The 18683-nt window shown below is 60.3% G+C and overlaps 1 protein-coding gene across 2 annotated transcripts in view; it reads left to right on the top strand.

Moving 5' to 3' along the window:
- Positions 1-18683, top strand: part of ZNF609 (zinc finger protein 609) — a 70959-nt gene that overhangs the window by 10377 nt on the left and 41899 nt on the right. Inside the window, exon 2 of one of the 2 annotated variants that reach the window (XM_064157150.1) lies at positions 6969-7829. In XM_064157150.1, coding sequence (XP_064013220.1) covers positions 7083-7829 — 747 coding nt within the window. In that variant the 5' untranslated portion in view covers positions 6969-7082. Of the gene's footprint in view, positions 1-6965; positions 7830-18683 lie in introns of both variants that reach the window. The other variant, XM_064157148.1, reaches the window with a different exon arrangement.

The following is an 18683-nucleotide window of genomic DNA, read 5'->3' as shown; positions in this document are numbered from 1 at the left end:
TGGGCATAAGGAGGAAGCTGTGCAGGGTGAGGGTGGGCAGACACTGGCATAGGCTGCCCTGGGCTGTGGTGGAGGCTCCATCCCTGGAGACACTGAGGATCAGCCTGGCTGTGTCCCTGTGCAGCCTGCTGCAGCTGGAGGTGTCCCTGCTAGATGCAGGGGCCTGGGCAAGATGCTCTTTGGGGGTTCCTTCCAGCCCAGTGCAGCCTGTGAGGGTGGTGGCTGCCTGCTGTCCTCAGGGGAACAGAGTGCTGTGTGTTGCCTTCCTGTGGATCTGTAGCTACTGCTGTGCCACCTCCTCCAGCTGAGCAGCAGGCACTTGGGTGATGTTTCTCCTGCTGTTGGTTTTCTTCAGGGGTGATGCTCTGGCCTTGCCCGCCTGTGGGTGCAGGAAGAGGCAGATGTGTTTTGTTCAGTACAGAGGAGGGGAGCTTGGAAACCCATGAAGGGTGAAAGCCAGCAGAATGGAATAGCTGGGGGCTGAAGAGCTGGGGGCTCTCCAGGCACAACCACATGGAACACTGGGACTCGGCTGATGACACTTGCCAGAGCAGTGGGGGGATTAAAGAGGAGCTGCTTCCCTTTCTGCCCGTTTTGCAGTATAAAGGAAGGGCTGAAATGTTGCCTCCTCTCTTCCCCTTTTGTGCTCCTGGCCTGTTGGCGCTGTGCTTGGCTGGCTGGGAGTTGAGGGGAGTGAGAGCGTCTTGCTGGGGCTTCTCTCTGTGTGTGCCGGAACCCTGGAGCAGGCTGCCCACAAAGGCTGTGGAGTCTCCTTCTCTGGAGACTTTCCAGACCCTCCTGGATCTGCTCCTGTGCTCCTGCTCTGTCAGGGGGGAGGTGTTTGCACTTGATCTCTGGAGGTCCCTTCCAGCCCCTGCCATTATGTGATTTCTAGCCCTAGACTGAGTTTCTCCTCAGTGCTTCCTTGATGAAAGAAGTGTCAGTAAGAAGCCAATGCTGAGCTGTAGCTCCTCTGCTGAAATGTGCTCCTCAAACACAGCCAGGACCTGCGCTTAGCTCCTAGCTCCAGGTTTGCTTCAGTCATGTGCTGTGGGCTTGCTGAAGGGTTCTGTGGAGGTGGTGAGCACATGGGGCTGGACACGAGGCTGAGTTCTGATGCAGCTGCATCGTTGGGCTGGTGATGAACATGAAGTTGATGCTGGAGCAGTGTGAGCAGATAGGTGGTTGTGACTGCTGCATCTCCTGAGCTTGTCTTCAGGAAGCTTCAGCCTGGTCATATCTACAGCAGAGAGGTCTTTGTTCACCTCTTCCATCTTAGAACTGTAGAATAGAACCATGGAATTGGTTTGGTTCAAAGAGACCTTTAAGACCACTAAGTCCAACCATTAATCCCTGCACTGCCACATCACCACTGACCCATGGTCTTCCCTTCTTAATGGCTTTGAAGCCCCTCCAGGGATGGGGACTCCACTGCCCTCGGCAGCCTGGGCCAGGGCTTGGCAACCTTTCTGGGGAAGAAATTGTTCTAATGTTCAACCTTAACCTCTCCTGGTGCAACTTACTGGTGCTTGCTCTTGTCCTGTCCTTGTTCCTTGAGAGAAGAGCCCAACCTCAGCTCACTGCAGGCTCCTCTCAGGGAGCTATAGAGAGCAATGAGCTCTGCCCTCAGCCTCCTCTTCTCCACGCTAAACACCCCCAGGTCTCTCAGCTACTTCTACCCAGTCCTGTTCTCCAGACCCTGCCCCAGCCCTCAGTGTCTTTCTTGGAGTGAGGGCCCAGGATCTGAGGTGCCTCTTTCTCCCCCTGCAGCCCGTGGCCATGACCTCGGCTGTCCTGCTCTTGTAATGCCTGCCCTGACATACTTCAGGTTTTTCTCAAGGCTGCCAGCGGATGACTCACGGCTCGAGTGCTGCCCTATGTCAGGTTCATTTCCAGTGTCGAGGCTCAGCCTCGGGAAGCTCGGGAGTCCCCGCACGAGTTGCCTGCGGTGCCCGCCGGCGCCCCGGCTGCGGTGCATGCTGGAAGCTGTAGTCTCCGCGGGTGCAGCTCCATGTTCACAGACATGAGGGTGGCTCCATTTTATTCAAATTGGGCTCGGCCATCTCCCTCCTGGCAGCTTGCTGGCGCCATCCCGCTCAGCCCCGAGAGCCACCCAAGTTCTGCCGGGGAGGTGGGAGCGCAGCTCCTGCATCCCACCCCGTGCCTGCCTCTGCCGCCGGCAGCCTGCCCGCAAGCCCCGCGGGCTCTGCAGCGGGGATGGGGGCAGCCTGCCCCCGTTGGGTGGCAGTTCTGGAGGGTGTCATGGTAAATCTCCTTTGTCTGCTGTGGCTTGACTGATGTATGGGGGAGTGCAAACCCTCCTCCCCTGCATGATTTCTTGAGCTGAAAGCAGCAAGTGAGTGAGGAAGCTCCTTTGTGCAGCTCTCTCGTCTCCTCTTGTGCCTGCCAGCTGGCTCGCGTTCAACGCTTCTCTTTTTTTCCTCTCCTTCTCCCCCATCTCCAGAGAGAGGGGGCGGGGAGAGAGTGCAACATCTTAGAAGGAAATCTGCAGAAGAGACATGGGAGTTGCTGAACAAAAAAATCCAACCCAAACAAGCCCAGCTGGGGGATTACAAACGTGGTGGTGGTGTGGTGGCGGTGGCAGGAGGCGAGCATGGCAGCTCGGGAGAGGCAGGCGTGTTTGCCACCCGCCATCCACCCCGGCCCCGGCTCCTTCTCTACTCGTAAAAGGAAACAAAAAAGGGATCTTGTGCGGCGGCAGCGCCCGGGGAGAGCGGCGGGAGGCTGCCAGCCGCCGCAGGAAGGGCTGCGTCCCGCTCCCGGGGAGCCCCTCGGGGGCTTGGCCAAACACCGCGGCCGCATCTCTTCGCGGCTGCGCTTCCCTGTCTGCCTTTGCCTCCCTGGGAGGGAGCGGAGAGGTCACCCTCATCTCCTCAAACCCCTCTGTTGCCCTACTCCTGCCCGCTGTGGAAAACGCAACCCGGCCGTGGAGGTTTGTACCCCCCCACCTTCCCTTCTCCCCCCCCAGTCTTTGCCGCTCCTTCTTGCGGGCATTCCTGAAAGTTAATCAGGGTGAAAATTGCAGTCGGTCATGTCTGGAAGCCACCAGAGGCTGATCCTGGAGCGCTGCAGGCTGGAGCACATGGCTGTGAGACAGTCTCCCTACGTGTGGGCTGGTCGCTGCCAGCAGAGGAACTTTCTCCTGCGCCTCCCCACCCTTGGGCGTTCAGGTCCTTCCCTGCTTGGGTTCCTTGGCCTCGGGTCGCTGTCGGCGCGGGCTGGGCCGCCCCGCACCCCGCACGTGTAGCAGCACAAAGAACTGGGGGCTCGCCCGCCCCGCGCGTCCTTTTGAAGGCAGAGCTGTCTCAAGGTGTGCTTGCGGCTCCCGGAGTGAACTTTCAGGTTTGTCTCTTGGTAGGCTTGGCTCCTTCGCAGCCCGCGGATGCGGATTGGAGAGGTCTCAGCACCTAATGGAGCTGAATTATGCATGTCTAGTGCTGTGTGTGTGCAGCATTCCCAAGCAGAAAGCTGTCTCCTTGTAGGATCTGTGCTCCAGGACTGCTCTTAAAACGCTTTGTTGGCAGGTCTCCAGGCCAACAAGTGAGCACATGCTTTTCATGTTGCACGGGGATCAATCCCAGGATGGCAGGAGGTAAGGGGAAGGACACGTTTATAGCTGAATCAATCTCGCCTGCACTGGGAGACGCCGGGATTTGTGGCTGCAGAGCAGGCAGGGTCTGGACAGCAGCCGATGCTTCTCCAGCATGGGCAAAACAGGCGGTGGGAGCCGAGGGTTCCCTTCTGCTCACAGCAGCGACTGTGTGCTAGGCTGGGGGAGCTCTCGGGGTCTTGCTTGGGAGAGGAACCCGAAACGCTGCTCCAGCTGCAGAGATGGAACTGGCCGTTGGGAGAAGAGACATGGGGAATCAGGGTGGGAATCACAGGGAGCAGGTGTCTGAGCTGTGGGAAATGCTTTAGAGCAACGTGCAGGGGCTAATGTTCAAAGAGTACCTCCCCAGCTGCACGGCAGTGTCCCAGCCTTCAGCCCTGGGCCTGCCCCAGTCCTTCGTCCCGCAGCGACATGTCCTGAGCTCCCTGTGCCCCTCCCGGCACTGCTCTTGCAGACGCAGCACGTTCTGGTCGGTCCTGTTTGCAGGTCCCTTCCCTCCGCGTTAGCAGCGCCCGCGCTCCCTTGGCACCTCCTCCGCAGGGTGAAGGATTTTTTTCCCCTCTTGTTTTGGAAGCCTTTGATTGTTGCTGGCTCTCTAATCACTAGGGCCCCAGCGGACTCCTGGGCTCCTTCTCTCTTTTGTTGTGGTAGGAATTGGCAAACGCCACAGCTGTTTGCATAGTTTCAGACCAAAGTCCTGCTCATCTGCTCTCCTTACTCCGTAGCTACAAACAGGGTTCACGTCCCTGTGCGTGCACGTCCCTGCGCACGCTGCAGAACCAGCCGGGTGAGTTCCCAGGGCCAGCTGAGAGCAGGCATTGCTGGCACTGCTGCAGTACAGCCCTGCAGGTTGCCTGGCACTTTCCCGTGGCTGCCAGGCCAGCTCCATGTCTGTGTGTCTGCCTGTCCCTCTGACCTGAGCCGGCAGTGTTGCTTCACATGCGCCAGCCTTGGGTGGGCAGCTCATGGAGATGCCTATGGCTGAACCTCCTCCTGTGCCGGGCACTCGCACGGGGACCTGTGCAGTAGTGCCGTGTTGGCAGACCTTGCCCCTGGGGCTGTGGCTGGAGCGCTGTGGCTCACCTTGGGGCTGAGAAGGGGCTCTTAGTCGCTGCGAATTTTGCTCTTCCACCTTCATCTCGGCTTTGCCCACCTGGACAAAGGAGCTGTCGTGGATCCGCAGCACAAAGGGACTCTGGCTGCGACACCGCATGTCGGCCGAGGGCCTCCACGCCGTGCCCGCAGGAGCTGCCTGCTGCTGCCCGCGGACCGCCGCAGTGCTCTGGAGAGGGGCAGGGCGGTGAGGCCAGGCTGGAGAGCCCAGCTCAGGGCTGGGGAGGAGCAGAAGGCGGTGGCGATAGAAAGCCGCAGGGCGGCTTTGGGAGGCTGTTAGCGGCTGCGGTGCGCAAAGTGCTCTCCTGATCCGGCACTTCCCTGCCGCGGCAAGGAGAGGTCAGCGCCGTGCGTTGCAGCCCGCTGCTGGCCCCCGGCGCCGGGGTAAGGCTCTGTAATGACCTGCCAGGGAGCTCGCTGGGAGCTGCGCAGGGCTGCGATGCTGTGGGGAGCAGATGGAAAATGGTCTGGCTGCGGCAGCCTGGCTGATGAAAGAATCCCTGGCATTTTTACAGTGTTTGCATCTCTGGAAGCACACCATGAAGCTGCTTTCCAGGCTCCTGCCTGCTGGGGCTTGAAGAAATTTCTCTGTGTGTGGGTTGCTTTTTTTCCCCTTCTCATTTGTCTTTAAGTCACCTGTTTTTGAAGTGTTGCTCGTAAATAGTGCGAGGAGCCAGCAGGCCCAGAGCACAGTGGGGAAGGGGAGGACAGAGCTGCTGGAGAGGAGCTGCCTCCAAATGAGTGGGCGAGGAGTCCTTCAGAGATGCAGCAATAGGACCGGGGGCAATGGTTTGAAATGAGAGCAGAGCAGATTGAGATTGGATGTAAGGAACAAGTTCTGCAGCAGGAGGCTGCTGGAACAGTGGAATAGGTTGTCCATGGAGGTAGTGGAGGCCCCATGCCTGGAGATGTTCAAGGTGAGGTGGGACAAGGCTCTGAGCAAGCTGCTCCAGTGGAGAATGTCCCTGCTGAGAGCAGGGAGTGGACCGGACGAGCTTTGGAGGTCCCTTCCAACCCAGCCCATTCTGTGAGTCTTTGTGCAGTGGGCTGGGTGGGTGGCTGCTGCGCAGAAGCTGTTTTCATGTGTTAATTATCTGTCCTCAGTGTAATTGCCACCAGCTCGTCTCAGCAACCTACTCGGGCACTTCCTCTGGTTGCTGTGGATGTCCTTTTCTGTTTGCCTCTGCCCATCGAGAAGGGGGCAGCAGCTTACAGTGACGACATACAGTTCTTTAGTCTGGGTGTTGGGAGGAATCACTTCCCAGTGAGGGTGGGGAGACACTGGGACAGGCTGCCCAGAGAGGCTGTGGATGCCCCCTCCCTGGGGGTGTTGAAGGCCAGGTTGGATGAGGCCTTGAGTGACCTGGGCTAGTTGGAGGTGTCCCTGCCCATAGTGAGAGGTTGGAACTGGACGATATTTAAGGTCACTACCAACCATTCTGTGAGTCTATGAATTTAAGGGCAAGGAAGATGAGGAGATGGGAAGCCAGGAGGAGGAATTTTGGGCTGGCTGGGGTCAGCCATGGTGTGGGCAGGCAGGGCTGATCCCACTCTTCCCAGTTGAGACCAGGAACCTGTACAGCAGTTCCTGGGTTTTTCATTAGTCAGCCATGGGTGGTTGTGCTGGTGATGATGGTTTAATGTCCATACTGGGCTTTGTCACGTCACTTGGTGGTGTGGGATGGAAACCCTGCACTTGCTGCTGCTCTGTGGCCTCTGGCAGCAGCTCTGGTGTACCCTCAGTGTCACAGACACTGGAGTCTGGGATTTATCTCCCACCCAGGCACTCAGCTTCCCCAGCGTGGCTCTCATCCCTCGAAGCAAAGCTGGCCTGGAGAGGAGCCCTCCTGCTGGGTGGCATCGTCAGGAGAGGCATCCATCCTCCTTCCCAGGGCTGCACTGGGTTGGAGTGGCACAGTGAGAAGGGCCACGTGTTTGTAATGTCTTGTGGGAGCCCAGAGCTGCGACCTGCCAGGATTGCTATTGATCCAGGGCCCCGTGCCAGATGGCTGCTGTGCTGGAACACTCGGGAGCAGCCCCCAGCCCAGGGCGCTGCTGGCAGCAGGCCGCTGTCTCATGCTGTGTGATGGAGGATTTGGGAGGCTGGGGAGTTCCAACCCTGCCCAGAACCTCTGCTGCCTGCATATGTGGCTCTGCCAGCGAGGGCAGAGCTGCCTGCCCAGGGCTCTTCGTGCGTAACCCTCTCTTTTGCTCTTTCCAGCAGCGATGCTGTCACCTGGGCAGATCCCCACTGGAAGCCCCCCGAGGACGTAGGTGACCCCCAGGGCGTGGAGCGGCAGGGAAGAGCCTTGAACCGTGAGGGGCTGTTAACTCTAAGATGTCCTTGAGCGGCGGAGCTTCCGGAGGGAAAGGAATCGATGCGAACCCGGTTGAGACGTACGACAGCGGGGATGAATGGGACATTGGTGTAGGGAACCTCATCATCGACCTGGACGCTGATTTGGAGAAGGACCAGCAGAAACTGGAGATGTCGGGCTCCAAGGATGTGGGGCTGCCAGCACCCAACGCAGTGGCAACCCTGCCGGATAACATCAAGTTTGTGAGCCCGGTGCCGGGCCCACAGGGCAAGGAGGGCAAATCCAAGTCGAAAAGGAGCAAGAGTGGCAAGGACAGTGGCAAGCCGACCCCGGCGACCTCCTTGTTTACTCCGAGTGAGGGAGGAGGTAGCAAGAAGGAGGCTCAAGGACGCTCTGGGGACAGTGCGAACTCAGGTGGCCTGGTGCCCGCCGTCACCCCGAAGGGCTCGGAGAAGTCGGCCAAGGCATCCCGCAGTGTGGCCGGCTCCAAGAAGGAGAAGGAGGGAGGCTCGTCCAAAAGCAAGAAGGAAAGGAGTGAGGGCGCGGGGGCTGCGGCGGAGAAGGAGCCCAGCGTGCTGCAGCCCCTGGCGCTGGCAGTGAGGGTGGGACAGTATGACGGGGGCCAGGGCCCCGAGCCTGCTGCTGCCGAGCAGCTTGGGAGTATAGCGATTGACACAGGAGCGGCACTCAACCCTCTGGGAGCCAAGGCAGAGCTGGAGGACGGCGACGGCGAGTGCCGGCAGCTGAAGAAGGTGAAGGCCGAGAAGGTAAGGACCACAGCCAGGGCTGTGGGTGAAGGTGATGTTGCTGCTCTGCTCCGGAGGTCACCCCAGCACAGGATCGAGAAGGCACTGGCACAGATGGGTGGCTGGTGCCCTGTGCAACTGGTACGAAGGCAGTTTGTGATGGGAGGGCACTGCTCAGGCTGCGCCTGGCTTGTGGGAGCTGTGTGTCACAGCACAGTCCTGCCGTACCCTCGGGGCTTTGCTTTCTGTGCCCAGCGGCTCCAAGCCCTTCCAGCTGCGGGAGCAGGCTGGGCTGGCTGTTGGCTGCCATGTTCTGCTTCCCAGTGGCTTCACCTTGAGTGTCAAAGCTCCCTGTCTCTCCCATGGGAATTTTGTTTCTCTCTGCTTGCACCATTTGCAGAGAAGGAGATCTCCGTGCATTAGTGAACACGGGCTCTGCGTGGGTGTGCAGGTGAGCACGAGGTGCAGGGCTGGCATCGAGTTACCTCCTCATTCCTTGCTCTGCCGTTGGTGTGTGGGCTTTGTCCCACTGGTGGCGGCAGCCTCGGCCAGCAGGTTGCTGTGGGTGCTCTGCTGAGTGTTGCTCCTCCGCGAGCACACAGCAGCAATGCTGAGCCGACCGAGCTGCTTTTCTAGGTCAGCAGTGGGACAGAAAGCCCTGCCAGCTGTCTGTCTGTCCATCCCAGAGGCGTTTGGCTCTGGGTGTGGCTGCTACTCAGCTTGAGTCATAATCACAGTGACTGGTGTCACTGCTGTGGTTGGCTGAGGGAAGAGTTGGAGTGCTTGGAGCAGAAGCTCTCCCACAGCAGCTGCAGGTGTGGTGTACCTGGTCCGTGCCCAGAGTGAGCGTTACCAGTATGTGCGTGGCTGTGCTTGGGGCTGCTCAGCCATGTTGCCATCAACACCTGCTCAGGTGTTGGGAGAGCAGCTGAGAAGGCTTTGGGGTGTGCACCACCACGTCTGCAGCTGGCAGCTCCCTAGAAGGGCTTCTGCTTGGCCTGGGGATTGGGGTGTCGGGCACCAGGAAGGGATGGGTGCACCTGGAGAGTTGCTGAGGCCAGGGAGATGTTGAGATGTTTGGGGTTTTTCCATCTGCACAAAGAGCGGATTCAGAAGGAAGGGTGGGAGAAGAGCTGCTAAGTAGGTCAGCAGTTGCTGTGCTTGAGAGGAAGACTCCTGGGGCAGGTGGCAGGATTGAAGGAGCAGTGTGGAGAAGGTGCTGTGTCCTCGTCCCTTCTGGCAGCATGGTGGATGAAAGCAGGAAGAGATGCTCCTGCTCTTTTGCACGATGCACTGGAATGCTGCTGCAGAAACTGGGGATGCCGGAAGCTCGCTGCTGCCCTGGGTGTGTGGAGGAGGAGCTCATGGTGAGGGTGACCAGAGCAACGTCGTTTGGCTTGGGAAAGGTCCGAGTAGGGCTGGAGCTTGGGAAGTGGTTTTGGAAATATCTCAACATGTTCCTGTTGTGTTGCTTTGTAGCCATCTGATGCTGGCTGCTGTCAGAGCCAGGCCGGGAGCTGGCACCCCTTGGCGCTGCCCTTTGTGGCCTCTTTGTACTAGCGAATATTTGTTACTGCACTGATGGAGCTGCAGAAACCTTTTGCAAGTGGAAAAGCCAAAGCCAGGTGGGGATTGTGAAGCCTGGGCCCAAACATGATGGCCCGTGCCAGGCTGGAGTGGGCATGTGTGAGCCTCGGGAAGCCCCTCCCAAGCCAACTGTGATGTCATACACCTGGGCTGGGCAGCCCCCACTGTAAGTGCAGCCTGGAGGGGGAGGAGTGCTGCAGAGCAGCCCTGAGGACTTGGGGGTGCAAAGCTGCGCCTGAGCTGGCATTGAGTGCTGCCAGCCCTGTTCTGGGCTGGTCCCCAGCAGTGTGGACAGCAGGGGCAGGGATGTGCTGTGCTCTGCTCAGACCCTCCCCGCAGTGCTGGGGCAGCTCTGGAGCCCTCAGCACAGACAGGGCCTGAGGAGAGCACAGCAGTTGTAGCAGGGCTGGAAGGGCTCTGCTGTGAGGCCAGGCTGGGAGCTGGGGTGTGGTCAGCCTGGAGAAGGCTCCAGGGAGACCTTCTGGTGGTCTTTAGATATGTCGACAGGACTAAGGCAGGTGGAGGGAGACCTTTAAGCAGGGCCTGCAGTGACAGGACAGGGGACAACGGCGTGCACTTGGAAGAGAGTGAGCTGACTGGGCATGAGAAAGAGATGTACCTTGAGGATGGTGAGACGCTGGAATGGGTCAGAGGTGTTGTGGGTGCTCCATCCTGGAGATGTTCCAGGTGAGGTTGGTTGGGGTTCTGAGCAACCCTGCAGGGGCGCTGGAACAAGGTGGTCTTTGAAGCCCCCTTCCAAGCAAAGTATTTTATTGTCTCTGGGCAGAGGCCTGTGAGGGTGGTTCTGCCCTTGCACTTACCCAGATTCAGGTGCAACCACATGGGTGAAGGCTCAGCCTTGGAGGCTCGAGCCTTGTTTTGAGAGGTGGTTTTAGCATCTGGATCTGCAGGAGAGTGTGTTCCTGCTCAGGAGGGAACACCAGCGGAGCTCTGTCAGCCTCCTGGGGGCAGATCACTGCCTCCTTTGAGACAGGAAAGCTGTGGGTGAGGAGGAGGAAGGTCTCCGCGTGGCCAGAGTGGGAAAGCAGCTGAACATCATGAGGAGCCCGAGGATGGTCTGATGGCTGGGACAGGGTGGAGGAGTTGGAGTTGTGTTGGGCTTTTTCTGTCTTGCTGAAAGATGCAGAGATGCTCCCAGATGGTGTGTGGATCCTAAAGGAGGAGTGAAGACTGGAGGTAGCTGCTGGCTGCGGGAGGGCAGCTCCAGGGAATGCCTCTGTGAGCCGAAGGTGATGGCTTCCTGCAGCTCTGGGGGCAGAGCCTGCCTGGGAAGTGAGAAGCTTGCTCAGACCGAAACGGGAGCGGCCGCACTGTGACTCAGCCCAGCCTCTGGTCTGCAGCAGCCTGTCCTCCTCTTAACCCTGTCTCGCTGCCGCTTCCCTTTGGGGCAGGCAGGGCAGGCTGCTCTGTCTGAGGATGAAGGAAGAGAGCTCATCTCTTCCTCCACCGCCTTCAGCCCGGGGTGGATGACCTCGCAGTGCCTACGTTTGTGCCGAGCAGTCAGCCTGCAGCCAGCAGGTTTTGTTGTCTCTCCTTGGCCGCATGAGGAACCTTTTCAGCAGCCACTGTTTGTCCCTGGTGAGGTGCTTCGGAGCCAGTCGAGCTGGCTCCACGCCTCTCCTCCTGCTTTGTGCTCTTTTAAATATCTCTGTAGGGTTTGCAGCCCTCCAGCCGTGGCTGGCTGCCGCAAGGAGCTTTGCTCTGGGCTGATGCAGATGCTCATGGCAGCGGGGGCTGCAGCTGCCGTGGTGGCCCTGCCGGAGATTGCCCTCGCTGCTGTGTCTGACATAGTGATGGAGCCTGTGGACGTGGTCCAGGGGCTGGGTCGAACGTGTTCTGCTGGTGGCCCTGTGGCTCCTCTGGTCGCTGCTTCCCAAGGCGAAGCCTCGGGAGCTGTAGTGCTGAGTGCCCTTTTCCTGAGTGTGTGCCTGGGCCGTGCCCAGCCTCCTGCCGTGGTATGCCCTGGCTTGTTACGTACGCTGCTTGAGCCCGACGCCAGCGCTGGGGCTGATCGGAGAATCCTGTGGTTGGCAGAGACCCTTAGGATCAGGGAGCGCAGCAGCTAAGCCAGCACTGGCAGGGCAGCGTGGGCCGCAGCACCGCATCTCCGCCGCCGCCCCGAGCAGCCTGGGCCAAGCCTCGGCAGCCCTGTCAGGGAAGAAGCCGCTCAGCATGGCCACCCTGCACCTCTGCTGCGGCGTCCGGAGCCGTTTCCTCTTGTCCCGTTGCTTGGTGAAACCCACTGGCAGGAGCCCCGCGGGGCCCGGCAGGGGCTCTGCTGCGCACCGAGCACCTGGCGCGGCACTGCCCGGGGCTGCGGCGGTTGCCTTGGCAGCTCTCTGCTCCGGGGGCCCCGGAAGAGTGGGGGGGCAAAAGTAGGCGCTGGGAGGGAAATGAGCCTGAGCCGATGCCCCCGTGTCGGTCCTGCGTGGACCCACCGAGGCGGGCAGCAAGCCCCGGGTTACAGGGAGCCGCAGCGGGGCTCGGGGGGCCGCCGGTGCTAGGCTGCTGCGGGTGGGTTGCCCTGCTCGGCAAAATGGCCGTGGGCCCTTCCCGCCGGGGCCCTTCCCGCCGGGGCCCTTCCCGCCGGGGCCCTTCCCGCCGGGGCCCTTCCCGCCGGGGCCCTTCCCGCCGGGGCCCTTCCCGCCGGGGCCCTTCCCGCCGGGGCCCTTCCCGCCGGGGCCCTTCCCGCCGGGGCCCTTCCCGCCGGGGCCCTTCCCGCCGGGGCCCTTCCCGCCGGGGCCCTTCCCGCCGCCGTTGGGTTGCGCCGAGCGGGCCCGGGGCTGCGAGCCGCGAACAAAAGGAGGCTGTGGGCGGCCGCCCGGGCTTTGTTTTGCTGGCGAGCGGCCGGCCGGAGCGGGCTGCCTTGCGCCTCTCTGCCCGAGGGCTTTCCTCCGCCCCTCTTCTGGCAGCCGCCCGGGTGCGGCACTGCTGCAGGCGAGGCGAAGGCAAACAGAAGCTGCTGGAGCTCAGCTCTGCTGCAAAGCCTGCCCTGGGTCGCAGGTTTTGGGCAGGCAGGAGGCTGGATTCAGGCCTGGTCCTCGGCAGGAGCGGTGTGGAAGCAGCTTTTCTTACGCTGAGCTTTCACCCTCCTCCGTGGCCGTGGCAGAGAGCCTTTGCTCTGGGTGCCCCAGTGGGGAGGCGATGCTGTAAGATCCCTCTCCAGAGGAACAACCTCCCTGTGGGGACAGGCTGGCAGGGTTGGGGCTGCTCAGCCTGGAGAGGAGAAGGCTGCAGGCAGAGCTCAGAGCTGCAGCTCAGTGTCTGCAGGGGAGCTGCAGGCTGGGCAGGGACTGCTCAGGAGGGGCTGTGGGGACAGGCTGAGGGCAGTGGTTTGGAACTGGAGCAGGACAGAGTTAGGTTGGGCATGAGGAGGAAGCTGTGCAGAGTGAGGGTGGGCAGACACTGGCACAGGCTGCCCAGGGCTGTGCTGGAGGCTCCATCCCTGGAGACACTGAGGATCAGCCTGGCTGTGTCCCTGTGCAGCCTGCTGCAGCTGGAGGTGTCCCTGCTGGGTGCAGGGGCTGGGCGAGATGCCCTTTGGGGCCCTCCCAGCCCAGTGCAAGCTGTGAAGCGCTGCTGGGAGATGTGTGAGAGCAGAGGCTCCAAAGGTGGGGTGAGACACTTGGGGTGGTTGTGCTGCAGGACAATGTGGTGCTGGAGGTGGTGCTGAGCAGTGGCTGCGAGATCAGATGGCGGTGGAGGAAGTGAGGTAGCTGCGCTGGGAGAAAGAGTCCCCAGGAGCACCTGCCTGGACTCTGCCTGCTGCAGCCAGTTTGCAGTGTGGCTTTGGTGCTTTCAGCTGTGCACAGCTACATGGTGCACCCTGACCGTCCTGGCCTGACCAGGGTGTGGGCTGCGCCCCCAGCTGCTGAGTGTTCTCCACTAATTCTTTACCTGCAGTCAAAGCACTATTGCCTTTTTTCAGCCTTTTTAGGAGGGAGGGTTGAGATGTGGCAGTCGATGGAGCAGTGAGCATTGGGCTGGAGGTGTGCTGGGGGGACTTCAGCTTGAGGCAGTGAGGTCCTCCTAGAAGGCAGTGTCTCTCTGCTAGGTCCAGGCTCAACAGGAGCAGCTACAGTCTCTCTTGGGGACGTTTCTGCGTGCTGGGGGTTGTGTTTGCTTCCTGCTTCAGACCTGAACAAGAGAGTGGTGCTTCGTGTAGCGCCTGGAGGCCACCATGGGCTTCCCATGTGCCGATTATGAAGGCAGCTCCATGGCTGTGGGAGGTGTGGTTGCTGCTTTACATTGTCCTGCTGGTGGGTAGAAAGGGCTCCAACTCTGTCCTCTTCTGTTGTGGTGTCTCAGTGATCAGCAGGTTCTTGCTGTCCCTTCGTGCTTGTCCTCTCCTTCACCAGCACAGCAGCACAGCTGATTGGCATGGCTTAGAGTTTCCAGCTTTGCTCCTGGTGCTCAGAACTTGCTCTCACCCTCCACCAGCAGCTCTTGGTGTCTTGCCCCATACATCACTTTCCAAACGTGCTGTGGCCACCAGGCCCCTCGAGGAACACTGTGGGAGTGTGGAGCACAGGGCTGGAGTCATCTGCGTGCTTCTGTGCTTGCCAAAAAGTCTCAGTGCTTAGATTAAGATGAAAGAGGGGAGCTTGGGACTGGAGATGAGGAGGAAATTCCTGAGAGTGAGGGTGGGCAGACGCTGGCACAGGTTGCCCAGGGAGGTTATGGCTACCCCCACGCTGAAGGTGTTGCAGGCCAGGCTGGATGAGGGTTGAGCAACCTGGGCTGGTGGCAGGTTGAAGATCACCGAGATCCATGGCTTTGCCCGTGGCAGGGGGCTTGGAACCAGGTGATCTTCAGGGTCCCTTCCAAGTCAACTCATTCTAGGAGGGCCTTGAGCAGCCTGGGCTGGTGGGAGGTGTCCCTGCCCCTGGCAGGGGGTTCCCTTCCAACTCAAACCATTCTGTGAATCTCTGAAACCAGCTTTCCCCACCCCAAATGTCAGGGGATTTGGTGCCAGGCGTAGGCAGAACCTGACATGCTCTGACCCGAGATCCCTGTGGAGTCAGGGATGAGGAAGGCTCTGAGATGGTGATTTGGGCAGCCCAGTGCCAGTGTGGGATGTAGCCCATGAGGCCTTAGGGGCTGCTCTCAGCCTCGTGCTTCCAAAATGAGGCTGTGATTGTGACAGTGCCTGGCAGGGGCTTCCCTGTCTTGGAGTCAGAGTCTGGGTGGAGGAACTTCCCCACGGAGGTGCCCTGGTGAAAGCAGTTGGCGTGCCCAGCCCCTCTGAAGCTTGCTGCATCCATCCCTTTGGAGCTGCCTTAATCCTGCACTTGGCTTGCTCCAGGACTTTGTAGGGTGTGAGGGGAGCCCAGCAGCAGGGGTGGAGGCTGGAGCTGAGCCTCCCGGGGCAGGAGCTGTTTCCCAGCCCTGGCTCTGCAGGGCCGCAGCTGGGGCGGCACTGGCAGCTGAAGGGAGGACAGGGGGTGGTGAGCAGACAGCTGCTGGCCGTGCCTGCTCCTCTTGCTGTGGCTTCTTTCCTTCAGCCAGGCTGCAGTCAGCCACCTCCAGAGCTGCTGACAGGGCTGAGTCGAGAGGCCTGGGGAAATTCCACCACTGTCTTCCTTATCGGCCTGGGAGCTGCTGCCCGGAGCCTTCTGCCGGGGAACAAGGCTAGGCGGGGGCAGGCAGCCAGCCCGTCAAGAGCTGCAAAGGAGGAAATTGGCCTCCTTCAAACCCTGGGGGTTGGGCTCCTGCTGAGAGGTTCCTTGGATGTGGGATTTATGATTTGGTGTTAAATAACTGCTGGGATGTTCTGCTGAGCCCACCGCAGCCGAGCTTCCCGGGGACAAAGTGCTGCTCTCCCTCTGCCTGCCCAGCCGGGAGGGACTCCTCAGGGGCTGCCTTGGTTTTAAGGCCTGAGCCATGGGCCTTGCTGTATCCCATTGGATGGATGCACAGAACGGTTTGCCTTGAAAGGTCCTCAAAGATCAGCCAGCTCCGGCCCCCTGCCTCGGGCAGGGACATCTCCCTCCAGTCCAGACTGCTCAAGGCACTCATCCTATGAGTGGGGTTGGAAGAGACCTTGCAGATCAGCTGGTTCCAAGCCCCCTGCCAGGGGCAAGTATCTTCAATATTCCATAACCCCAAATTGCTCAAGGCCTCACCCAGCCTGGCCTGCAACACATCCTGGCAGGAGGCAGCCACAGCCTCCCTGGGCAGCCTCTGCCAGGCTCTCCCTACTCTCTCAACAGTTTCTTCCTCCTCTCCACTCTCAGTCTCCCCTCTCCCCGATCAAAGCCCTCAGCCTGGCACTGCCAGCCCTGGACAAAAGTCCCTCCCCAGCTCTCCTGCATCCCTTCAGCTACTGCAAGGCTGCTCTGAGCTCTCCCTGCAGCCTTCTCTTCTCCAGGCTGAACAGCCCCAACTCTCCCAGCCTGTCCCCACAGCAGAGCTTCTCCAGCTCTCTGAGCATCTTGGTGGCCTCCTCTGGCGCCTCTCCAGCAGCTCCAGGTCCTTCTTGTGCCGATAGCAGCAGAGCTGAAGGCAGTGCTGCAGGTGGGGTCTGAGCAGAGCAGAGGACATAATCTCCTCCTTGATTCCCTGCCCAATGCTCTGAGGAGAAGTTCTGCTGGAACTGATCTCTGCCGTGATGGAGAAGGTGCCTGCTGGAGGTGAGGTGGCCGTGGAGGCTCGGCCTTGGTGGCTTTGCTCCCGGGCTGACAGTGGCTGCTCATTACCCTAATGACCTCAGCTCCTCGGCACCATTGATCTGCCCCAGTGAGGTTTCCTCGCAGGCAGATTCGCAGGTCTCGGGGAGAGGCTTCAGAGCCTGAGAGCTGGTGCAGGGGGAGGGTGCCAGGAGTCACCTGCTAATGAGCCGAGCTGCAGAGCTAAGTGCTGCCTGCTTTGCCCTTGCTCTTCTCCGAGGATCTGGCTCCTTGGGGAGTCGCTGCCTGCTCCCTTGCAGGGCAGCTTCGGTGCGGGTGGTTTGTCAAGGCTGCTGCATTGTCCTCCTGCTGCTCGCCAGGGGGCCGTGGGCTCTGGAGTCCATCCCTCTGAGTCGTCTTGTGTGGGCAGCCTCGCAGACATCCTGGGCCACAGGGAAGCCAAATATTATGCCCCATCCCTAGGTGCGGTTGTCTGAGGCTCTGAGCAGCCTGCTCTAGTTGAAAATGCCCTTGCTGACCTTTAAAGGTCTCTTCCAACCCAAACCGTTCTGAGATTCAAGGGTTGTGTGCTTGAGAGCTGATGGCAGGCAGGAGGAGAGGCAGCTGCTGGTTACGGTGCACTTGGGATGTTCTTACCTTGTGGTGATTGCTGCCTGGATCTTGAGTCCTCCTTGGGCTGCAAGAGCAAAGCCGCCGCAGGTCTGGCAGCCACTGAGGCAGCTGCTGGGCAGAGCAGCCCAGGGCTGTAATGATTTAAAGCTACCAGCAGCCTGATGAAAGGTTGTGTGTGGTGACAACATCTGCTGGAGATATTCCTGTCCCTGTTAGTCACTGCTGCCCACGGAGCCAAGCAGGGAGCTGATCTGATGTAAATAAACATGCCTGGGGTGCTCTGGGGTGAGCTCAGGGTGCAGGCTGGCAGGGGGGGCGAGCAGGCACGGTGTGCCATGGGGGTGGATGGCATCATGGGCTGCAGAGAGGCCTTCACCAGCACCATGCTGTCGTGTAAGGGGGCTTGTGGTGCCTTTGACCAGGACCACTCAGCCCTGGAGAGCAAGTGGTGAGGGAGGGGATCCTGCTGCTCTGCTCTGCTCAGACCCCACCTGCAGCACTGTCTTCAGCTCTGCTGCTATCGGCACAAGAAGGACCTGGAGCTGCTGGAGAGGGGCCAGAGGAGGCCACCAAGATGCTCAGAGAGCTGGAGAAGCTCTGCTGTGGGGACAGGCTGGGAGAGTTGGGGCTGTTCAGCCTGGAGAAGAGAAGGCTGCAGGGAGAGCTCAGAGCAGCCTTGCAGCAACTGAAGGGCTGCAGGAGAGCTGGGGAGGGACTTTCGTCCAGGGCTGGCAGTGGCAGGCTGAGGGCCAATGGCTTTGATCTGGGAGAGGGGAGACTGAGAGTGGAGAGGAGGAAGAAAGTGTTGAGAGTGAGGGTGGGGAGAGCCTGGCAGAGGCTGCCCAGGGAGGCTGTGGCTGCTGCCTGCCTGGATGTGTTGCAGGCCAGGTTGGATGAGGCCTTGAGCAACCTGTGCTGGAAGGAGGTGTCCCTGCCCATGGCAGGGGCTTGGAGCTAGCTGACCTTTGAGGTTTCTTCCAGCCCGACCCCTTCTGCGAGTGTCTCCTCCCATGCCCCAGCAGCCACAACCCTTCCATGCCTCCCAGCCTGCCCAGCCCCACTGGCTCCAGCCCAGCCTGGCAGACAGGATAAATCCCTTTGCAGGAAGCCTTTAACCACAAAGCTTTGCTCTGGTGTGGTAATGCCCCCACGTGCTCCTCTCTCCTGGTTCTTCCCCTCTGCTTGACACTGAAACTGGTTTCAAGCTCACTGTCTACATTTATTTTCCGGGCTTGTCTGGGCCTCAGTCTTTGGGGCCCTTGGGGCTCGCCACAGGGAGTAAGCTGAGAATCCCAGAATGGCTCAGATCACCTGCCCCAACCCCTGCCACGGGCAGGGACACTGCCACTAGCCCAGTTTGCCCAAGGTCTCACCCAGCCTGGCCTTGAGCACCCCAGGCAGGAGGCAGCCACAGCCTCCCTGGGCAGCCTGTGCCAGGCTCTCACCACCTTCACGCTGCAGAACTTCTTCCTCGGCTCCAGCCCTGCTCTGCCTCAGCTCCAAACCATTCCCCTTGCCCTGGCTCAGACACCCTCAGGGAAAGTCTTTCTGCAGCCTTCCTGCAGGATTCCTTCAGGCACTGGCAAGCAACTCTAAGGTCCCCCTGGAGCCTTCTCCAGGCTGCACCCCCCCAGCTTCCTCAGCCTGTCCTCTCCAGCAGCTCTGTGCCCTTCTTGTTCTGGGGACAGCAACAGTGGAGGCAGGACTGGAGGTGAGGTCTGAGCAGAGCCAAGGGGCACAACCCCCTCTGCTGCCCACACTGCTCTCTGGCTGCAGCCCAGCACTTGGCTGCCTGCTGGGCTGCAGGAGGGCACTGCTGGTTCCTGGGGAGCTGCTCAGCACCCAGCACCCCCAAGGCTCTTTCTTCAGGGCTGCTTCCACCCCATGGCACCCAGCCTGGACTTGTGCCTGGGCTTTAACTCTGGTTGTGACATGGAGGTCACTGTGTGAGATCCCATTGAGGGGATAAGATGAGATACAACTCCAGAGTCCTTTTCATCTGGTGCTGGGGGAGCCAGGGGGATCC

The sequence above is a fragment of the Pogoniulus pusillus genome, chromosome 17 (genome assembly GCF_015220805.1).
Source record: "Pogoniulus pusillus isolate bPogPus1 chromosome 17, bPogPus1.pri, whole genome shotgun sequence".
NCBI lineage: Eukaryota > Metazoa > Chordata > Aves > Piciformes > Lybiidae > Pogoniulus > Pogoniulus pusillus.
The sequence above is the reverse complement of the archived record's forward strand: the minus strand, read 5'-3'. Positions and strand labels throughout refer to the sequence as shown.